Source organism: Patella vulgata, chromosome 4 (genome assembly GCF_932274485.2).
Source record: "Patella vulgata chromosome 4, xgPatVulg1.2, whole genome shotgun sequence".
Lineage (NCBI taxonomy): Eukaryota > Metazoa > Mollusca > Gastropoda > Patellidae > Patella > Patella vulgata.
In genome coordinates, this window is record NC_065882.2 from 7013354 (window position 1) to 7029667 (window position 16314).

Consider the following 16314-nt stretch of genomic DNA (forward strand, 5'->3'; position numbering starts at 1 on the left):
TATATCTGTAGTGTGTTATATGATATACTAGAAGAATGCCCGGCTTCGCTCGGGGGTCATAACCCCGAAACCGGAAGTGGTAGACTAACGCCACCTGGCCTATGTTACTCCCCGGTCCGAGCTACCCCTATACCCCAAATTTCCGACTTGGGGCAGACCTAGTGTAGCCGCCAACCCCGAACAGACAGACAGACAGACAAACAGACAGACAAACGACAGTCACAAATATGAGTATAGATACTCTTCAAAAAAAAGGAGGGGATATTGAAATGCAAATATCTATGCAGGTTGTGATATGATAAATAGTCATGGACGCTTGACATGCTTTCGGAGTATGTTCACAGATGAAGAACTTATCGCCCCAAAAGAACCACTGAGCTGCACATGCGACACGCAATAGCGCCATACACGTGGGCGGGGTTCATTGTCAAATTTGACACTTCAAGGAAGGGTTGATGAAAACTGCCGCGTGCTGGTTTATCTATCCACGTTAGCATAAGAGTGTAAAATAACTTCGATGTAAATTTACGTTGTGCTTGTATATTAGAAAGTGAGGTAAATTTACATCCATTCTAAATTTACACTGTGGTTGTAAATTTACCTCAAAATTATCTTACACTCACTGTAAATTTACACTGTGGTTGAAAATTTACCTCAAAGTTTTTTTTACACTCACTGTAAATTTACGTGGTGTTTGTGAATCTAAATCTACCATTTAGTGTTAAAGTACAGTGATTTTAATGGCAACTTTCTGCCAGTCATTTAACGGTAAATATACAATTTGAAGCGTATATTTACTTGAAATAAACTTTGAAAAGGTGTTTGTCTCCACTCGGCTAAGTAGTCCTAGGTTCGATTCTGGCGAACACATAAAGTTTTACGGACCTTTCAGCCGAGCATGCAAAACCTCATTCGATAATGGAAAGAAATAAAATGGGGTTTAACGTCCTATTGTCCTGCTTCTTACAATACGTTTGATGTAATCTTACATAAGCCTTGTATTCATATGCATTTAAGTTAACAAACCATGTGATATTCCAAATCGGACACTGTATTTTAAGTATACTTATAACTGTAAATATATATATATATATATATATATATATATATACTTTTAACAGTTTAATGGGGATCTTTTACGTGCACACCAATGTGAACACTGAACCACGGTGTTTCGTCCCATCCGAACGACTAGACAGTTATCCTTGTCCGGCCTGCATCACTGGCAAGGGGGAACCACACCGGAAAATCTGGATGAACTTTCTCTTCCAAAGCAGGTATCGAGCACTCGACCTCCAGGCAAGCGAGTCGGGGTCCTACCCACTTAGCCACCGTGCCCCCCCCCCCTCATAAGTGGACTATAGACGTAAAGTAATGAAGCCTTTCGCAAGTATCATCGTCGAAACGTTGCATGTTAATAAACCAGTAATTGTTATTCCATAAATAGTGTTAGTGTGTTCAGTTCTCGGGCCTGAGCTGTTCTCATTGTATGTTTCCCCACTCGAGGATGTTATTGTCAGGCATGGTCTTCATACTATGATGTTTGCCGATGACACCCAATTGTACATCTGCTGTTAAACTAGGATGGATCACACTGTTAAGCTTCTATTGAGATCTGTGGATGAAATTCGGGGTTGGATACGAACGAATATACTAGCATTAAATGACGGGAACCCGGATATGCGAGTCAGCACTACAGATGTACGGCTACGAATTGGTGCTACAGAGATCAGTCCCTCGGACCTAGGAGTGATGTTTGATACAAATGGAATGATGGCATCAGAAATTTCCAATATGTGCAGTGCGGCTTCGTTTGGCTTATGCCGAATAGGGAAAATTCGAAAACTAACTTTTATGGTTAATTTATCAATTTTTTACAGTTTTTTCACAGCGTTATGTTAAAGAAATTACATATTTTTCACTGTAATTTTATATTCAATTTTAACAGGGAGTTTCTAGTTGTTCAGATGGGAAAGAGTGTGTGTGAGAGAGAGAGAGAGAGAGAGAGAGATGGGGTTTAACGTCTACTCGATACAAACTAGGGACTAACACATGGTTCAATTTTATTTCAATAATTCGCTTGCGCGTAGGGGTCTTTTTAGCAGTGGGAGGAAACCGGGGGACCCGGAGAAAACCCACGAGGTTGCACAGGCGACCCAACTCCTTGCCACGTACAACCGGGGGGAATCGACACCCCGCCAGTTGACTCAATGACAGACCTTATGATACAGCGCGCGCGTGCGAACCATTGGGCCATCCAACCCGAGGTAGTATGTAACGTTGGCGTGCAAGTAAAAGAACCCATGACAGTTGTAACACGAGTAATATTATAGGAAAATACATCGAATCTCTAATTAATTTGAATAGTACATTTAATCATGTTCTTAATAGGTAATATGAAGCTGGCATCTGGAATCATTAGAGGGAGAAAGAGAGGGGAATATGTTTAATCCGATAGTATTATTCACGAGAGCAACATGTTTACTATGATTTATGATTATTTCTATGATACATCTTCTTATTCTTCTTATACGTCGTATGGATATCTCAGTTCTTATGGATCTACGGCTCCAACGATCACTGATAAAGTAACAGTTGGTACTAGTACTACAATTCCGTATTCAACTATATTCACAATGGTCGCAGTCGTAGGCGTCATGGTGGTTGTAACTATTGTAACAATGATATTATTCATAAAAGCACGACGGAGACGCAGACGACAACAACCAGGACTTGCGAGAGGATGGACAGACTATCGTAGGCCAACGGTACCGCCCAGGAAGGACATAAAAATGGTGGAAGAAGGCAGGATGAGTAGACGAGCTCTTCCACCTATACCCGTACCGCTACCAGGACAACTGATTGACGAAAGGATACGACAGGCTAAAGGCGAAAAGACATTAGAAAGCTGTGGGGATCAGAAGGGGGGAGAGAAAGGAAGAGCGGAGAAAATGTCAACTTTTGATGGCAAAAAGACGTTAGAAAACTTTAGAGATTAGAAGGAGGAAGAGGAGAGAAGAGCGGGTGAAATGTAAACTTTTGATATCAAAGGTGACGTTTTTTTGTTTTGTTGTTTGATGCATTCTTGTATCAGTCTCCGCATCGCATTGGAACATTTACAATCTCCAAGCTGTGTTTACTAATTACACTTAATCATTGCGAGTCTCTAAGTCGTGTTTACTAATTATATTTAATTATTGCGAGTGTATAAGTCGTGTTCACTAATTATATTTGATTATTGCGAGTCTATAAGTCGTGTTCACTAAGTCGTGTTTACTAATTATATTTAATTATTGCGAGTCTATAAGTCGTGTTCACTAATTATATTTGATTATTGCGAGTCTATAAGTTGTGTTTACTAATTATATTTCATTATTGCGAGTCTATAAGTTGTGTTTACTAATTATATTTCATTATTGCGAGTCTATAAGTTGTGCTTACTAATTATATTTGATTATTGCGAGTCTATAAGTTGTGTTTACTAATTATATTTCATTATTGCGAGTCTATAAGTTGTGTTTACTAATTATATTTCATTATTGCGAGTCTATAAGTTGTGTTTACTAATTATATTTCATTATTGCGAGTCTATAAGTTGTGCTTACTAATTATATTTGATTATTGCGAGTCTATAAGTTGTGTTTACTAATTATATGTGATTATTGCGAGTCTATAAGTCGTGTTTACTAATTATATTTGATTATTGCGAGTCTATAAGTTGTGTTTACTAATTATATGTGATTATTGCGAGTCTATAAGTCGTGTTTACTAATTATATTTGATTATTGCGAGTCTATAAGTTGTGTTTACTAATTATATGTGATTATTGCGAGTCTATAAGTCGTGTTTACTAATTATATTTGATTATTGCGAGTCTATAAGTTATATTTACTATTTATACTATTGCGAATCTCCAGTGATTATAATTCGTTCCTTCTGTGTGTATCAGTATTGTGCTTGATAACGATCAGAGAATTATTGTTGAAACGTACAGTTATTGTTATCCATCGAATAGTTGTGTTTATTTTGATTATAATTCACTCTTTACTTCCTATTTAGTTTCAAATCAAACTCTGTTGGTGATATAGCGTTAAGATGATTCAGTTTTAAACATCCGACATAAAAAAACAAAATTCTGGATTTCTGAAAAGTGAGATTTCGGGAAGTTTTGGCGGACATGTTCATGAAGGACCGAGGGATTATTATCTTAGTGCATGTGATGCAAACCATAGTTCCGGCCGACATTGTGTTCACGTGCTACAGCTAGTGGAACTTTTTTTTTATTTCATTTGAAATTCACTTAATTTGATATATACAAAATGTTTGTGATTTCTACGTATTGTGTCTTGTCCGTAGATTTGTTTGGTGTAAATATGTGTGGTGCAGCCCCCCCTGCACTTAGTATTACAGCTAATGGAACTTTGAAGTTTCATCATTGAGGTCAATAGAAATGAGTATAAGAGTAGGCCATAGCGCCCCTGTCTTGGCAAAATTTCCCTCATAGCACACTGTATGGCGTATGCCCGTCTTCTTTAGCCCAGTCGAAGCAGAACAGTAGGACGTTAAACCCCTTTTCATTTCATTTAGTTATATCGATAGATACTCTCGTGGCTTGAATTCAAACAAATTTAAACAATATTACCAAACCCAACACTTATGACACTCGATTATTTATATCGTCTTTAGAAAATGTCGAATGTTGCGACATGTTTAATTTTTTATTTCAATGAACAGAATTGCACCAGGTTTGGTCACCTATTCCGTCTTTTAGAAATTCACCCTGTACAATATTGGATCTGTAATCTTCACGTTGCATTCACTTCCGTGACGAAAACTCTAACTACAGTTCAGGGTTTTGGTGCCGTGACCAGGATAGTGCTACACTATGCCAGGGATTCCAAATCCCTCAAATGACGTTCAGAGAGTATAAGTTTTATTAATAAACTATTTCACACTTCGTTGATAAAATGCTCATTTTATTTATTTTCCAAAAGCACAGTTTGGTACTATCTACAGCAGATTTCTTGGTACAGCAAGACATCGATTTATTTTCTAAGCGGACGTTTCGGCCACTTAGGTGAACTATATGTTAACACGTGTTAAAATACACATGTGACGTCCTCCTTTCATGCTGGCTTATCATTATTTCAAATAATTGTACGGGCAATGTGCCAAGGGTACATTATTTATACTAGTTAAAATGTTGGAGCCGTGTGACGTATTTAATTGCAAAACACGTGGGAGTGTGACGTCATCCTTTTATGTTGGTGTATCATTATTTCAAACGGGCAATGTGCCAAGCGTACATTATTTATACTAAGCTATTGTCCAAAGAGCAATCAGGCCAAGTTTCATAGCGGAATTAGCGCAGCCATAGGCTTTTTTTCGAAGAGAGGCGCCCGCAATGTAGCGGTTTATGACCAGCTGCTGGTCCAATAAATCTGGGCTCTTGGGTCATATAAACAGGGTCCGCCAAGGCAAAAGCACTTGTCTTGAGTTCGAAACTGTTTGGGGAAAGTACGCACCGGGTTCTTTTTTGGACAGATCATCAATGTATAATTTCTTTTATTTTACAATGGTACATCGTTTGGCAAACCGATGGTGATCGAAACGTCGCCCATGCATTCATTTATACCGGTTAAGGAACATATAATTCCCCGAAACTCCCCCCCCCCCCCCCAGCGCGTCTATTTCAGATTGTCGTTTCACTGTTTTTGCAGCTTGGTGAATTGCTGCCTTCATAACAGTACACATGTTCAAACATAAAGTACTTTACAAGATAAGAAAAGTAATCTCTTGACGTCGATGTTAACAGATAAAAATCAATATATTTCATACGAACAATTAGAACTGATATCAATATGAACAATTTATGAACGAATAATGATTTAAGTGTGAGTAACTCTATTTTTGTGTATGTATATACATTAGACGCTTATATGCTGGTCCTCAAATCTCTTGACGTCGATGTTAACAGATAAAAATCAACATATTTTATACAAAAAGGACTGATATCAATATGAACAATTTATGAACGAATAATGATTTAAGTGCGGGTATAGTTTCAAACTGTACATTATACGCGTATATGCTGGTCTTTGAATGTCATAATATAATGACGCATTGATTTTATGTTTCAAACTTTTCTTTTTTACTTTGTTTTAGACATTTTGTTGTCCTGGAGCCATTTTTGTTGTTCATTATGAACTAAGCATGATTTATTTGCGCGTGGGCTACCTCTAGTTTTGTATGTCTATAGTTTTTTTTAAAACTTAAAGCATTACATTATATGTTTATTCTGGCATGTTGTAACTTGAATATCACAATGTAAAATGATTCAGTAGGCGTCGAAACCAATCCGATTAAAACACAGATCATATTTCGTTTCGTTTTTTAGGTTTAAAATTTCGTTTTACTTGTCTTCACAACACTAGGTTCTGGAAGAGTTGATATATAACTCGCATTCTGGTTGATTGAAGTGAGGGATTAGCCAATGAAACTGTCTGTTACGGCGAGTTTAAAATTTCGTTTTACTCGTCTTCACAACACTAGGATCCGGAAGAGTTGTTATATAAGTCGCATTCTGATTGAAGTGAGGGATTAGCCAATGGAACTGTCTGTTACGGCGAGTTCTTGGCGTGCGATGTACGGAACTGTGGGTGAACCACTAGAAACGTCAACGCTGATTGATTAATCAATGTTTGACGTCATGTGGTCAAAAGTCGATCGTACGACCCCTGACGCGACCTTTCACTACAACCGGTCAGATCTTTAGTTAGTGTAGGCCATCGAAAGTATAAAAAACGAAACGAAATATAGATCTGTATTTTAATCAGATTGGTCGAATTATTTATAAGGCATTTATGGCCTTTAAGTAGTATTGAATAACCGATGGCCACAGATTTCGAAATGTCTTGACCTTATTCGGTTTCAAAAATATTCGATTGTTCACAACAGAGAAACAAATTAACCACACAAGAATATATTAGTTATCAAACTCTGCTAATCACATAGTATCTGTTATCCGTTCATTTCTTCAAATATAGCCTATGCGATTGTTCGCAACATAATATATTAATTATAAAACTTTGCTTATCACATAGTATCTGTAATCCATTTATTTTTTCAAATATGGATTATTAGATTGTTCTCAAACAGAGAAACAAACTCATCCAACAAGAACATATTAGTTACAGGCCTAAAACTCTGCTTGTCACACATAGTATCTCTAATCCATTCATTCCTTCACTCTGTTAACCCCATCCATTCATAACTCTTCATTCAGCCTATCCTCGTAGCAACCATGGCCGAACTTCCTTGACAACAACGTGACTGTGCTCCTTTTCCCCGACAACTTACGTTTAACGAGATAAGTGAAAACTTCTCCCAGTTCTCTGAACATTGACGAATTTCCAGAAAGTTCACATATTCATCCGCCGGAATGTTTTAACCTTACTGCCACCTTTATCATTCTGGTGAAAACTTATATTTTGATTTCAAACATAAACTTTTAAATTTGACAACAGTTTTGAGATTGTCGGAGACAATGGCGTCACTTTTATGACGTAACAACAACAACATAATCTTATACGTCATACTGTTGGACGTCGGGGATGGCGTCACTTTTACAACGTAGTTACGACAACATAATCTTTAACGATGTGTGTATACGTCATACTGTTGGACGTCGGGGATGGCATCACTTTTAAAACGTAGTTACGACAACATAATCTTTAACGATGTGTGTATACGTCATACTGTTGGACGTCGGGGATGACGTCACTTTTACGACGTAGCAACGACAACATAATCGTATTGTTTGACGACGTGCCTCTACGTCATACTGTTGGACGTCGGGGATAGGTTACTTCATCTTTACACAGGGTAAACCATTTCCCGTCTATATCGATATTATATGACCAGTATTATAATAAATTAATATTTGTATGATGTTATAGTCTATTTTCCACCGTTGTAGAATAATAGTCGTCATTACTCTTCAGTTGTAGACTCTCAGTGCGGCCATGGGATTCTGGATAACGTCGGTATGTCATTCTGTAGAATATACGTTTGAATTCCGATTGAAACTTCACTGAAAAAAACAAATAAAAACAAATTGATTTCGTTATGATTCGGGGCCGTAAGTAGAATGGGGTTAAACATCTGGTGAACATTTCGATCCGTGTGAGACTAGCCTATGGGAAGTTACAATTCAATGATTACTTATGTATACACTGGATAACCTGCTCTAATACGTCAGACTCGCTCCTACGTCACTCCTTTTCTGACTTGCATATTGGAGACAGAATAGCACAGTTACGTAGGAACCAGTATGACGTCATTAAGACCAGGTTATTCAGTCTATACTATGTAAAGTGGTGGGGGGGTGGGGTGTACCCCGGACAGTGGCTTCAGACTTCACAACGCCATCGTGTTATTTCATTAGATTTGTGTAACTTTTTTGTTTTAAAATTTATTACACGAGTTGGCATTTTAATCTACTTAAACATACATTATGCAAGAACTGAATCTGCCTATTGCAGGTCTTTCTTTGGGCCTGAAATATTTTCTAAATTATCAATTAGACATTAATTAACTTATCCAGGCCATTATCAACTCTCGGTGGCATCGGATGTCTCCGATATTAAATAGATTAGAACAGCTCAGCCACATTTATTGCACACATCTTGTCAAACCTTCCAAGGCTAATATTTTCGCTCGCAATTTTCAAATTATTCATTTTACATTATCTATTTTCGAACTAGTATAGCAAGAATAGCTAGCTCTTTATTCAAATCTTACATAATGTATGTTTAAGGAGAGACTGTAATATCCAGTTGGGATATACTGCTTATTCCTTGTTTCGTTTTATAAATTTACGTCGCTTTATATCATCATGCCATCGTTTTGAGAACCACTGTACGCATATGAATTTATAGCAAGTGTCCCCGTGGTCCATTCTGCTACAAGAACACATCTTAAGGGTGGGACGATTTACCCAATACTACCCAATACCACCTCAACATCACCACATACTACAACATAATGTTGCAAAATAGACATATTTGATTTTTTCAAAAATAGAGCTATATCGCGGGAAATGTACTTCAAATGCGATACCGATGTTTGGCTGTTCCGTTTACCTCCCTATAGCACCCAAAACATATATATATATATATAGAGAGAAATGAGGCTTAACGTCCACTCGACACAAACTAGGTAATTTCGGGACTAACATATGGTTTAATTTTATTTACATAATTCGCTTGCGCGTAGGGGTCTTTAGCAGTGGGAGGAAACCGGAGGACCCGGAGAAAACCCACGAGGTAGGACAGGCGACCCTACTCCTTGCCACGTACAACCAGGGATTCGAAACCACGCCAGTCGACTCAATGACAGACTTTATGATACAGCGCGCGCACGCTAACCATTCAGCCACCCCCCCCCCCCCAAAAAAAAAACAAAAACAACATATAATAAATCATCTAGTTTACTTACTACTCATGAAGTTATAAATGATTGGGTTGATGGCGCTGTTAAAATAACATAACCAATGAGAAATCATCATTAATCGTGGTATAAAGCTCTGATCTTTTAAACCAACAAATACGTCAAAAATGCTGAAAATATTAAACAAAATTATAAATAGATATATGGAAATACAATCTGGTTACTATACAGGGCCCTGTTTCACGAAATTTTAACTAAAGATAAAATCCAAATTTTAGTAGATACTTCAATTTTGATTGGCTAAGCACTAAAATTAATCTAGTATTATCCAATCAAATTACTAAAATTTGGATTTTATCTTAGTTAAAATTTCGTGAAACAGGCCCCAGATTTACATGAAGATCTGACCAATTATTCATACGAGAGGCTTTTTATCCTATGACGTCAGAGATTGATTAATCAATCAGCGTTGACGTTTAGCATCGTACGCTAAGAAGTAGTCGTAACAGATGGTTTCATTGGCTAATCCCTCATGCTATCCAGAACACAGGTTATAACATCTCTTCTACATCCTAGTGTAGTACAGACAAATAAAACGGAACTTTCAACCATAAAAAACGAAACGAAATAGGATCCTAGTTTTAATTAAATTGATGGAAATAGTGCTATGAGAGACAATAAACGAATATCTGGATGGCCGAATGGTTAGCGCCAGCGCGTTGAATCATAAGGTCTGTCATTCAGTCAACTGACGTGGTTTCGAGTCCTTGGTTGTACGTGATAAGGGGTAGGATCGCCTGTCCAACCTCGTGGGTTTTCTCCGGTTTACTACAACTGCTAAAGACCCCTAAGTACAAACGAATTATTGAAATAAAATTAAACCATATGTTAGTCCCGAAATAACCTGGTTTGTGTCGAGTGGACGTTAAACCCCATTTCTCTCATTTGTGACTTGAAATTAAAGAGGTTTTATCTCTGTGAATTTCGCCTTAATAAAACGTAAAATGTCATAATATTTCTTTATTGCGACCGTAGATTTTTATTTATAAAACGACGAAAGAAGTATACTGGAAGTGTTGTATCTGAATCTCAGATAAGTGATGCTATGAGACCATTATTTAACGTACTTTATGAAGTAGCTCTGCCAACTATGTTAATTATTACACTTTATGGCCGTGCGCTTCCATTATTTGCCAGCTAATTAGACGAAATAACGAAATCATATTGAAAGGCAAAAAAATGATGTCAGTAACCTGGCGCAATGTCACGATGTCTCGCGATGTCAGCGCGATCTATTTAACCTCTATAAAGAACCTCTAGGCAATAGATCACGAGATGCGGCTTATCGCTTTCACAAACAAAATTTGTCTGAATTTATTAGATTACACCCTATCGAAATCTTTGGCTAAAAAAAATCATGCCGGTATAGAAAGATGTTTGAATGAACTTTGTCAGGTGTACACACGCCAGTTTATACGGTCTACGTTGTCCACCGGAGATGCTATACTGAAATCGTCTAACAATGACACCCAGACATGATAGCGTGTTGCGTCAATCTTGATAAGATGAAATTAATAGGCACCTGTTTTCAGTTTCCCCATCTTGAAAAAGTCGGTTATTTTCAATTTATTGAAACATCCATTTTGTTCCAAAACTAATCTCAATCTAATGAAACATTAATTTTTTTCTAGACTAATTTATAGTTTATATGGTCTTCGGAGATGATGGGAAATGCGAGATTAGGAAGCGTTCAGATGGCACTGTCTCAAGTGCAAGGCCCTTATGGCCCTCGCCATTCTTCTTTGCTACAACCACCGGTAGCTGCCAGGGTCATCTATATATAGCATGCTACATTGTACGAGACCATAGTCAAGCGTTATTTAGAAGGGTTAACGCCCGCTTTCACCGATGGGGAAATCTTGGACAAATCGTTCCTCAGAAATTTTCCAGAAGAGCTCCTCATCTTTGAGAAGCAGGTTCAACGTAAATTAGAAATGGGATACCGAACAGGGACATTCGCAGCCCCCTTCCGCAGGCCTCATGGTTAAAGGCTCTAACAATCTGATTACAGTACAGATCTATATTTCGTTTTCAATAGCCTACACTACATGAAGATCTTATCGGTTGTAATGAAAGGTCGCGTCAGAGATCATAAGAAAGGCTTTTGACCCTATGACGTCAGACATTTGATTAACCAATCAGCGTTGCTGTTTCTTTACCCACAACTTCCGTGCATCTCACGCCAAAAACTCGCCTTAACAGACCGTTTCATAGGTTAATCCCTCACATCATCCAGAACGCGGGTTATTTAACAACTCTTCAAGATCCTAGTGTAGCAATGACAAGTAAAACGAGATTTTGAACTATAATAAAACGAATCGAAATAGGATCTGTATTTTATTCAGATTGGTCGCTCCATTTGATCGCGTTGTTCGTGGAAACATGTGATAGCTAAAGTAACCTCCGCGGGGCTGATAGGATAGAGGCAAACAGGTGCTGACAGCACGCGTTCCCAACATCTAGCTTCTATTTACAGCGGGTGGAGGGGGCCGAATGGTTAGCGCGTGCGCGTTGTATCATAAGATCTGTAATTGAGTCAACTGGCGTGGTTTCGATTCCCCGGTTGTACGTGACAATGAGTATGGTCGAATGTCCAACCTCGATGGGTTTTCTCCGGGTCCTCCGGTGTCCTCCCACTGCTAAAGACGCCTACGCAGAATCAAATTATTGAAATAAAATTGAACCATGTGTCGAGTGGAGGTTAAACTCCTTTTCTCACTCTCGCCTATCTAGAGCAGGCTGGCAGGGAATAGTTGGTTGGTGTTTAGGGCTTAAAGTCCGCGTCCACCGAGTGTGATGTCACAGACAAGATAGAGAATAGTAGAAGTAGTTAATTGTATTTTACGTCCGCTTCCACCGAGGTGAAAAAAGCGGACTGGTATTGATATTTGTATACAACCGGTTAGCCTAACGACAACACACCATGGGAATTCCATTGTTTCCAAGTGTTGCGGAGTTAGTTACCGCGCCAAGTTTGACACCTCTCTGTTATCTGTCATTCGACACGCGCTTGATCTATTGCTATATAATCTCCATGTACTTCTATGAACAAAGTCTGTACACAATAGATATCGAACGGCTTTCAGGCGGATATAACTTAAATTAATGGTTGAAGAATTAGGTTGCTTTTTGCGGATCCATATAAATTTTAGCTGGAATTTGTCCAATTTGAATAGAGCATAATGAGTTATATCACTTCTTTTATTGGACGTATCGTATGCGATCGTGACACGATATAATAAGACAAGGTGATTGATCGACAATTTCACCAAATTAAACATTCGTGTTACCTCGTCACGAAAGCAACAGTCCCACGCCACACCTTGAAAATTAGTCCGAGCGCTACTGGTGTTATACCCTCGAGAGGTTATGTGATTATTTGGTAATTCGGTCAGCTATTTATTGCGCCTGCGAATATCAGAAATGATAATACATTATATTTAGAATAATAATTAATTTCCAGACTTAAATGGAGCAATATTGATTTGTTAAAACCAACCGGAGTCTAGTCTTTGCTTGGAGTTAAACCATTCTAGATACTGGTCATCCGTCGATACGAAATGAAATAAAATGAAATGAAATAGGGTTTAACGTCCTACTGGTCTGCTCCTATACTGGGCTAATGAAGACGGGCATACGCCATACAGTGTGCTATGAGGGAAATTTTGCCCGGGCAGCGGCACTATCGCCTACTCTTATATCGAATTCCAACTGCCAAGGGATCTTTTACGTGCATTCCAATGTTTACACGGGACCTCGGTCTTTTGTCTCATCCGAAGGACTAGACAGCTGTCCTTGTCAGGCCCTCCGTCCTGCATCACTGACAAGGGGAAACCACGTCGGAAAATCGGGATGAACTTTCTCGGCCAATGCAGGGATCGAACACCCGACCTCCAGGCTAGCGAGCCAGCGCCTTAACCACCTAGCCACCGTGGCTCCCCATCCGTCGATACAGTTACTTGTATAGGTAATTGTTTTCCCTTCAATATGCTTACATTCATATTTCATGTGGCAGTAGGACGTTAAACCCCATTTCTTTTCATTTATTTATATCGATAGATACTCTCGTGGCTTGAATTCAAACAAATTTACACGTATTACTGGATTTTTTATATCGTCTTTAGAAAATGTCGAATGTTGCGACATGTTTAATTCATCGTATCATGTAAATTCATGAACAGAGAAGGGGGGGGGAGAGAAAGAGAGAGAGAGAGAGAGAGATGGGGTTTAACGTCCACTCGACACAAAGTAGGTCATTTCGGGACCAACACATGCTTCAATTTTATTTCAATAATTCGCTTACGCGTAGGGGTCTTTAGCAGCGGGAGGAAACCGGAGGACCCGGAGAAAACCCACGAGGTTTGACAGGCGATCCTACTCCTTGCCACGTACAACCAGAGATTCGAAACCACGCTAGTTAACTCAATGACAAACGTTATGATACAGCGCGCACGTGCTAACCATTCGGCCACCCCCCCCCCCCCCCCCCCGTGCCAGATAGCAAATCATGACTCGTACTAGTATAACACAATGTTATTGGGATATATTCCTTCTTATGGTTAATTTTTATTTTTGAGTGAAGTCCGTATCACTACATGCGCGCTCTAGCCCCCGGATCCATTCACTTAAACATGTCTATTGCAGGTCTTTCTTTAGGCCCGACATGTTATCTAAATTATTAATTAGACATTAATTAACCTATCCAGGCCATAATCAACTCTAGATGGCATCGCTAGCCTGCAATCATAAGTGGATTATGAACCGATTTACTGCATAACTTACCTTCACGATTTAACGATTAAATGAATAATCGAGACTATGCTGTTTATCGTACTGACTTTAGTAATGATGATCGAGACTAGGCGTAAATTTCAATCGCTTAGTTCTCGGTTCCTAGTGGATCAATTTGAATGAAATTTTTAGCAAATTGCCTTTACATTATCTGGATTTTAACTATTATAGTGAGAACTACCAACTCGTTACCGAATCTCCCATAATGTATCTTTAATCTAGATGTTTGGAATTTTCTACTTATTTTCCTGGAACATTGATAGTTAATCGACCAGATTTTATTCTCTGGTGTTTTTTAACACACGAATTTCACAAGAGTTTTTTCAAAAATTTCTTCTATGATCTCCCTATGTGCCTGTCTGGTACCACATTCAACACGATTTTCGAATTTGATATAAGTGTTTTGGGTCTGTGATGTTTTTCACCACAACAGTTCCACAAGATATTTAACCTTCTTCCCAAAACCCTTATATGCCTACCATATTTAAATTTAAATTTTTTTCAAAAATTCTACAAAATCTTTTTAATTATTTCCTCTTGTTAAAAATGAAAATAAATACGCAAATATATACAGAAGAGAGATGGACAAAATGTACTGATTTGAATTTAGAGTAAAACGGAAACGATAACGTAAATCAGTTTATGTACATTCATATTATATTATTATATGCGTTGCGACCAACTTGTGTCAATTTCTAAGTCCCAAATATTAGCGATTTATCTCCTCTAATTTGAGATGTTGTTTGCATTATGAAAATAGCATTAATGGTTAGTATGTGCGCGCTGTACCATACGGTCTGTTATTGAGTCAACTGGCGTGGTTGGATTCCTCGGTTGTACGTGACAAGGAGTAAGATTGCCTGTTCAACCAACCTCGTGGGTTTTCTCCAGGTCCTCCGGTTTCCTCCCACTGCTAAAGACCCCTACTCGCAAGCGAATTATTGAAATAAAATTGAACCATGTGACCTGGTTTGTGTCGAGTGGACGTTAAACCCCATCCAGCCCCCCCCCCCCCCCCTCAGCTAAAGACCGTACGCTCAAGCGAATTATTGAAATAAACTTGAAGCATATGTTAGTCCCGAAATGAACTAGTTTGCGCCGTTACCCCCACCCACCCCCTCTCTCTCATATATGTTCCGGCGTGGTTAACCCTGGTCAGTGATGCAGGACGGGGGGCCTGACAAGGACAGCTGTCTAGTCGTTCGGATGGGACGAAAAACCGAGGTCCCGTGTACACATTGGCGTGCACGTAAAAGATCCCTTGACAGTTGGAATTCGATATAAGAGTAGGCCGTAGTGCCGCTGTTCGGGCAAAATTTCCCTCATAGCACACTGTTTGGCGTATGCCCGTCTTCATTAGCCCAGTTCGGAGCAGAAGAGTAGGACGTTAAACCCCATTTCATTTCATTTCATTTTCTCTCATATATGGCCAGCTGTTGGTAATTCATGAAGTAGGTGTTTTGGCAGAGAGTTACTGTAATCAAGAGATGACGCTTTAATATAAGCAAGTCGGTGGTATCAAGGTCAAATATTTCCAATATTGTACAGATAAAAGTTTTTTTGTTTTGCAGATGTTGGACACCTGTATCTCTGCCAAAGTATACACCAAGGTTTCTAACACATTCTTTCCGTCGAATATATTTTTATTTTATTTTAAAACTAATTACACAACTGACTGGAAAGATGAATATAAAATGCATGGTGTCTAAGACATGGCCAACTTGTTTCATTCAATATTTCGAAAAAAATTAACAATGCTATGGGAAATAAAACGAGCTGTACCTATCCGATGTCCATGAAATTAGATAATAAGAAATTGTGATGATTTATCTGATATAATGAATAATTATTGAACCAATGTTACCGATGATATTAAGCCTGTATATAACCCCCTTTCCAAAGAAATTGTGAAAAGATTGATAAATTTGTTCAAAAATGGTATGAAATAAAATGGGGTTTAACGTCCTACTGTTCTGTTGTTCAAAAAACAATTCCTCCTAACAAAGAATTTAC

The 16314-nt window shown here is 38.5% G+C and overlaps 1 protein-coding gene across 1 annotated transcript in view; it reads right to left on the reverse strand.

Annotated features, from left to right (window-relative positions):
- Positions 1-5685: 5685 nt before the first annotated feature.
- The window catches only part of LOC126819108 (orexin/Hypocretin receptor type 1), a 40541-nt gene continuing 29912 nt past the window's right edge, over positions 5686-16314 (reverse strand). Inside the window, exons 4-5 of the mRNA XM_050546979.2 lie at positions 9499-9620; positions 5686-8092 (exon numbers count right to left, since the gene is read on the reverse strand). Coding sequence (XP_050402936.1) covers positions 7953-8092; positions 9499-9620 — 262 coding nt within the window. The 3' untranslated portion in view covers positions 5686-7952. The remainder of the gene's footprint in view (positions 8093-9498; positions 9621-16314) is intronic.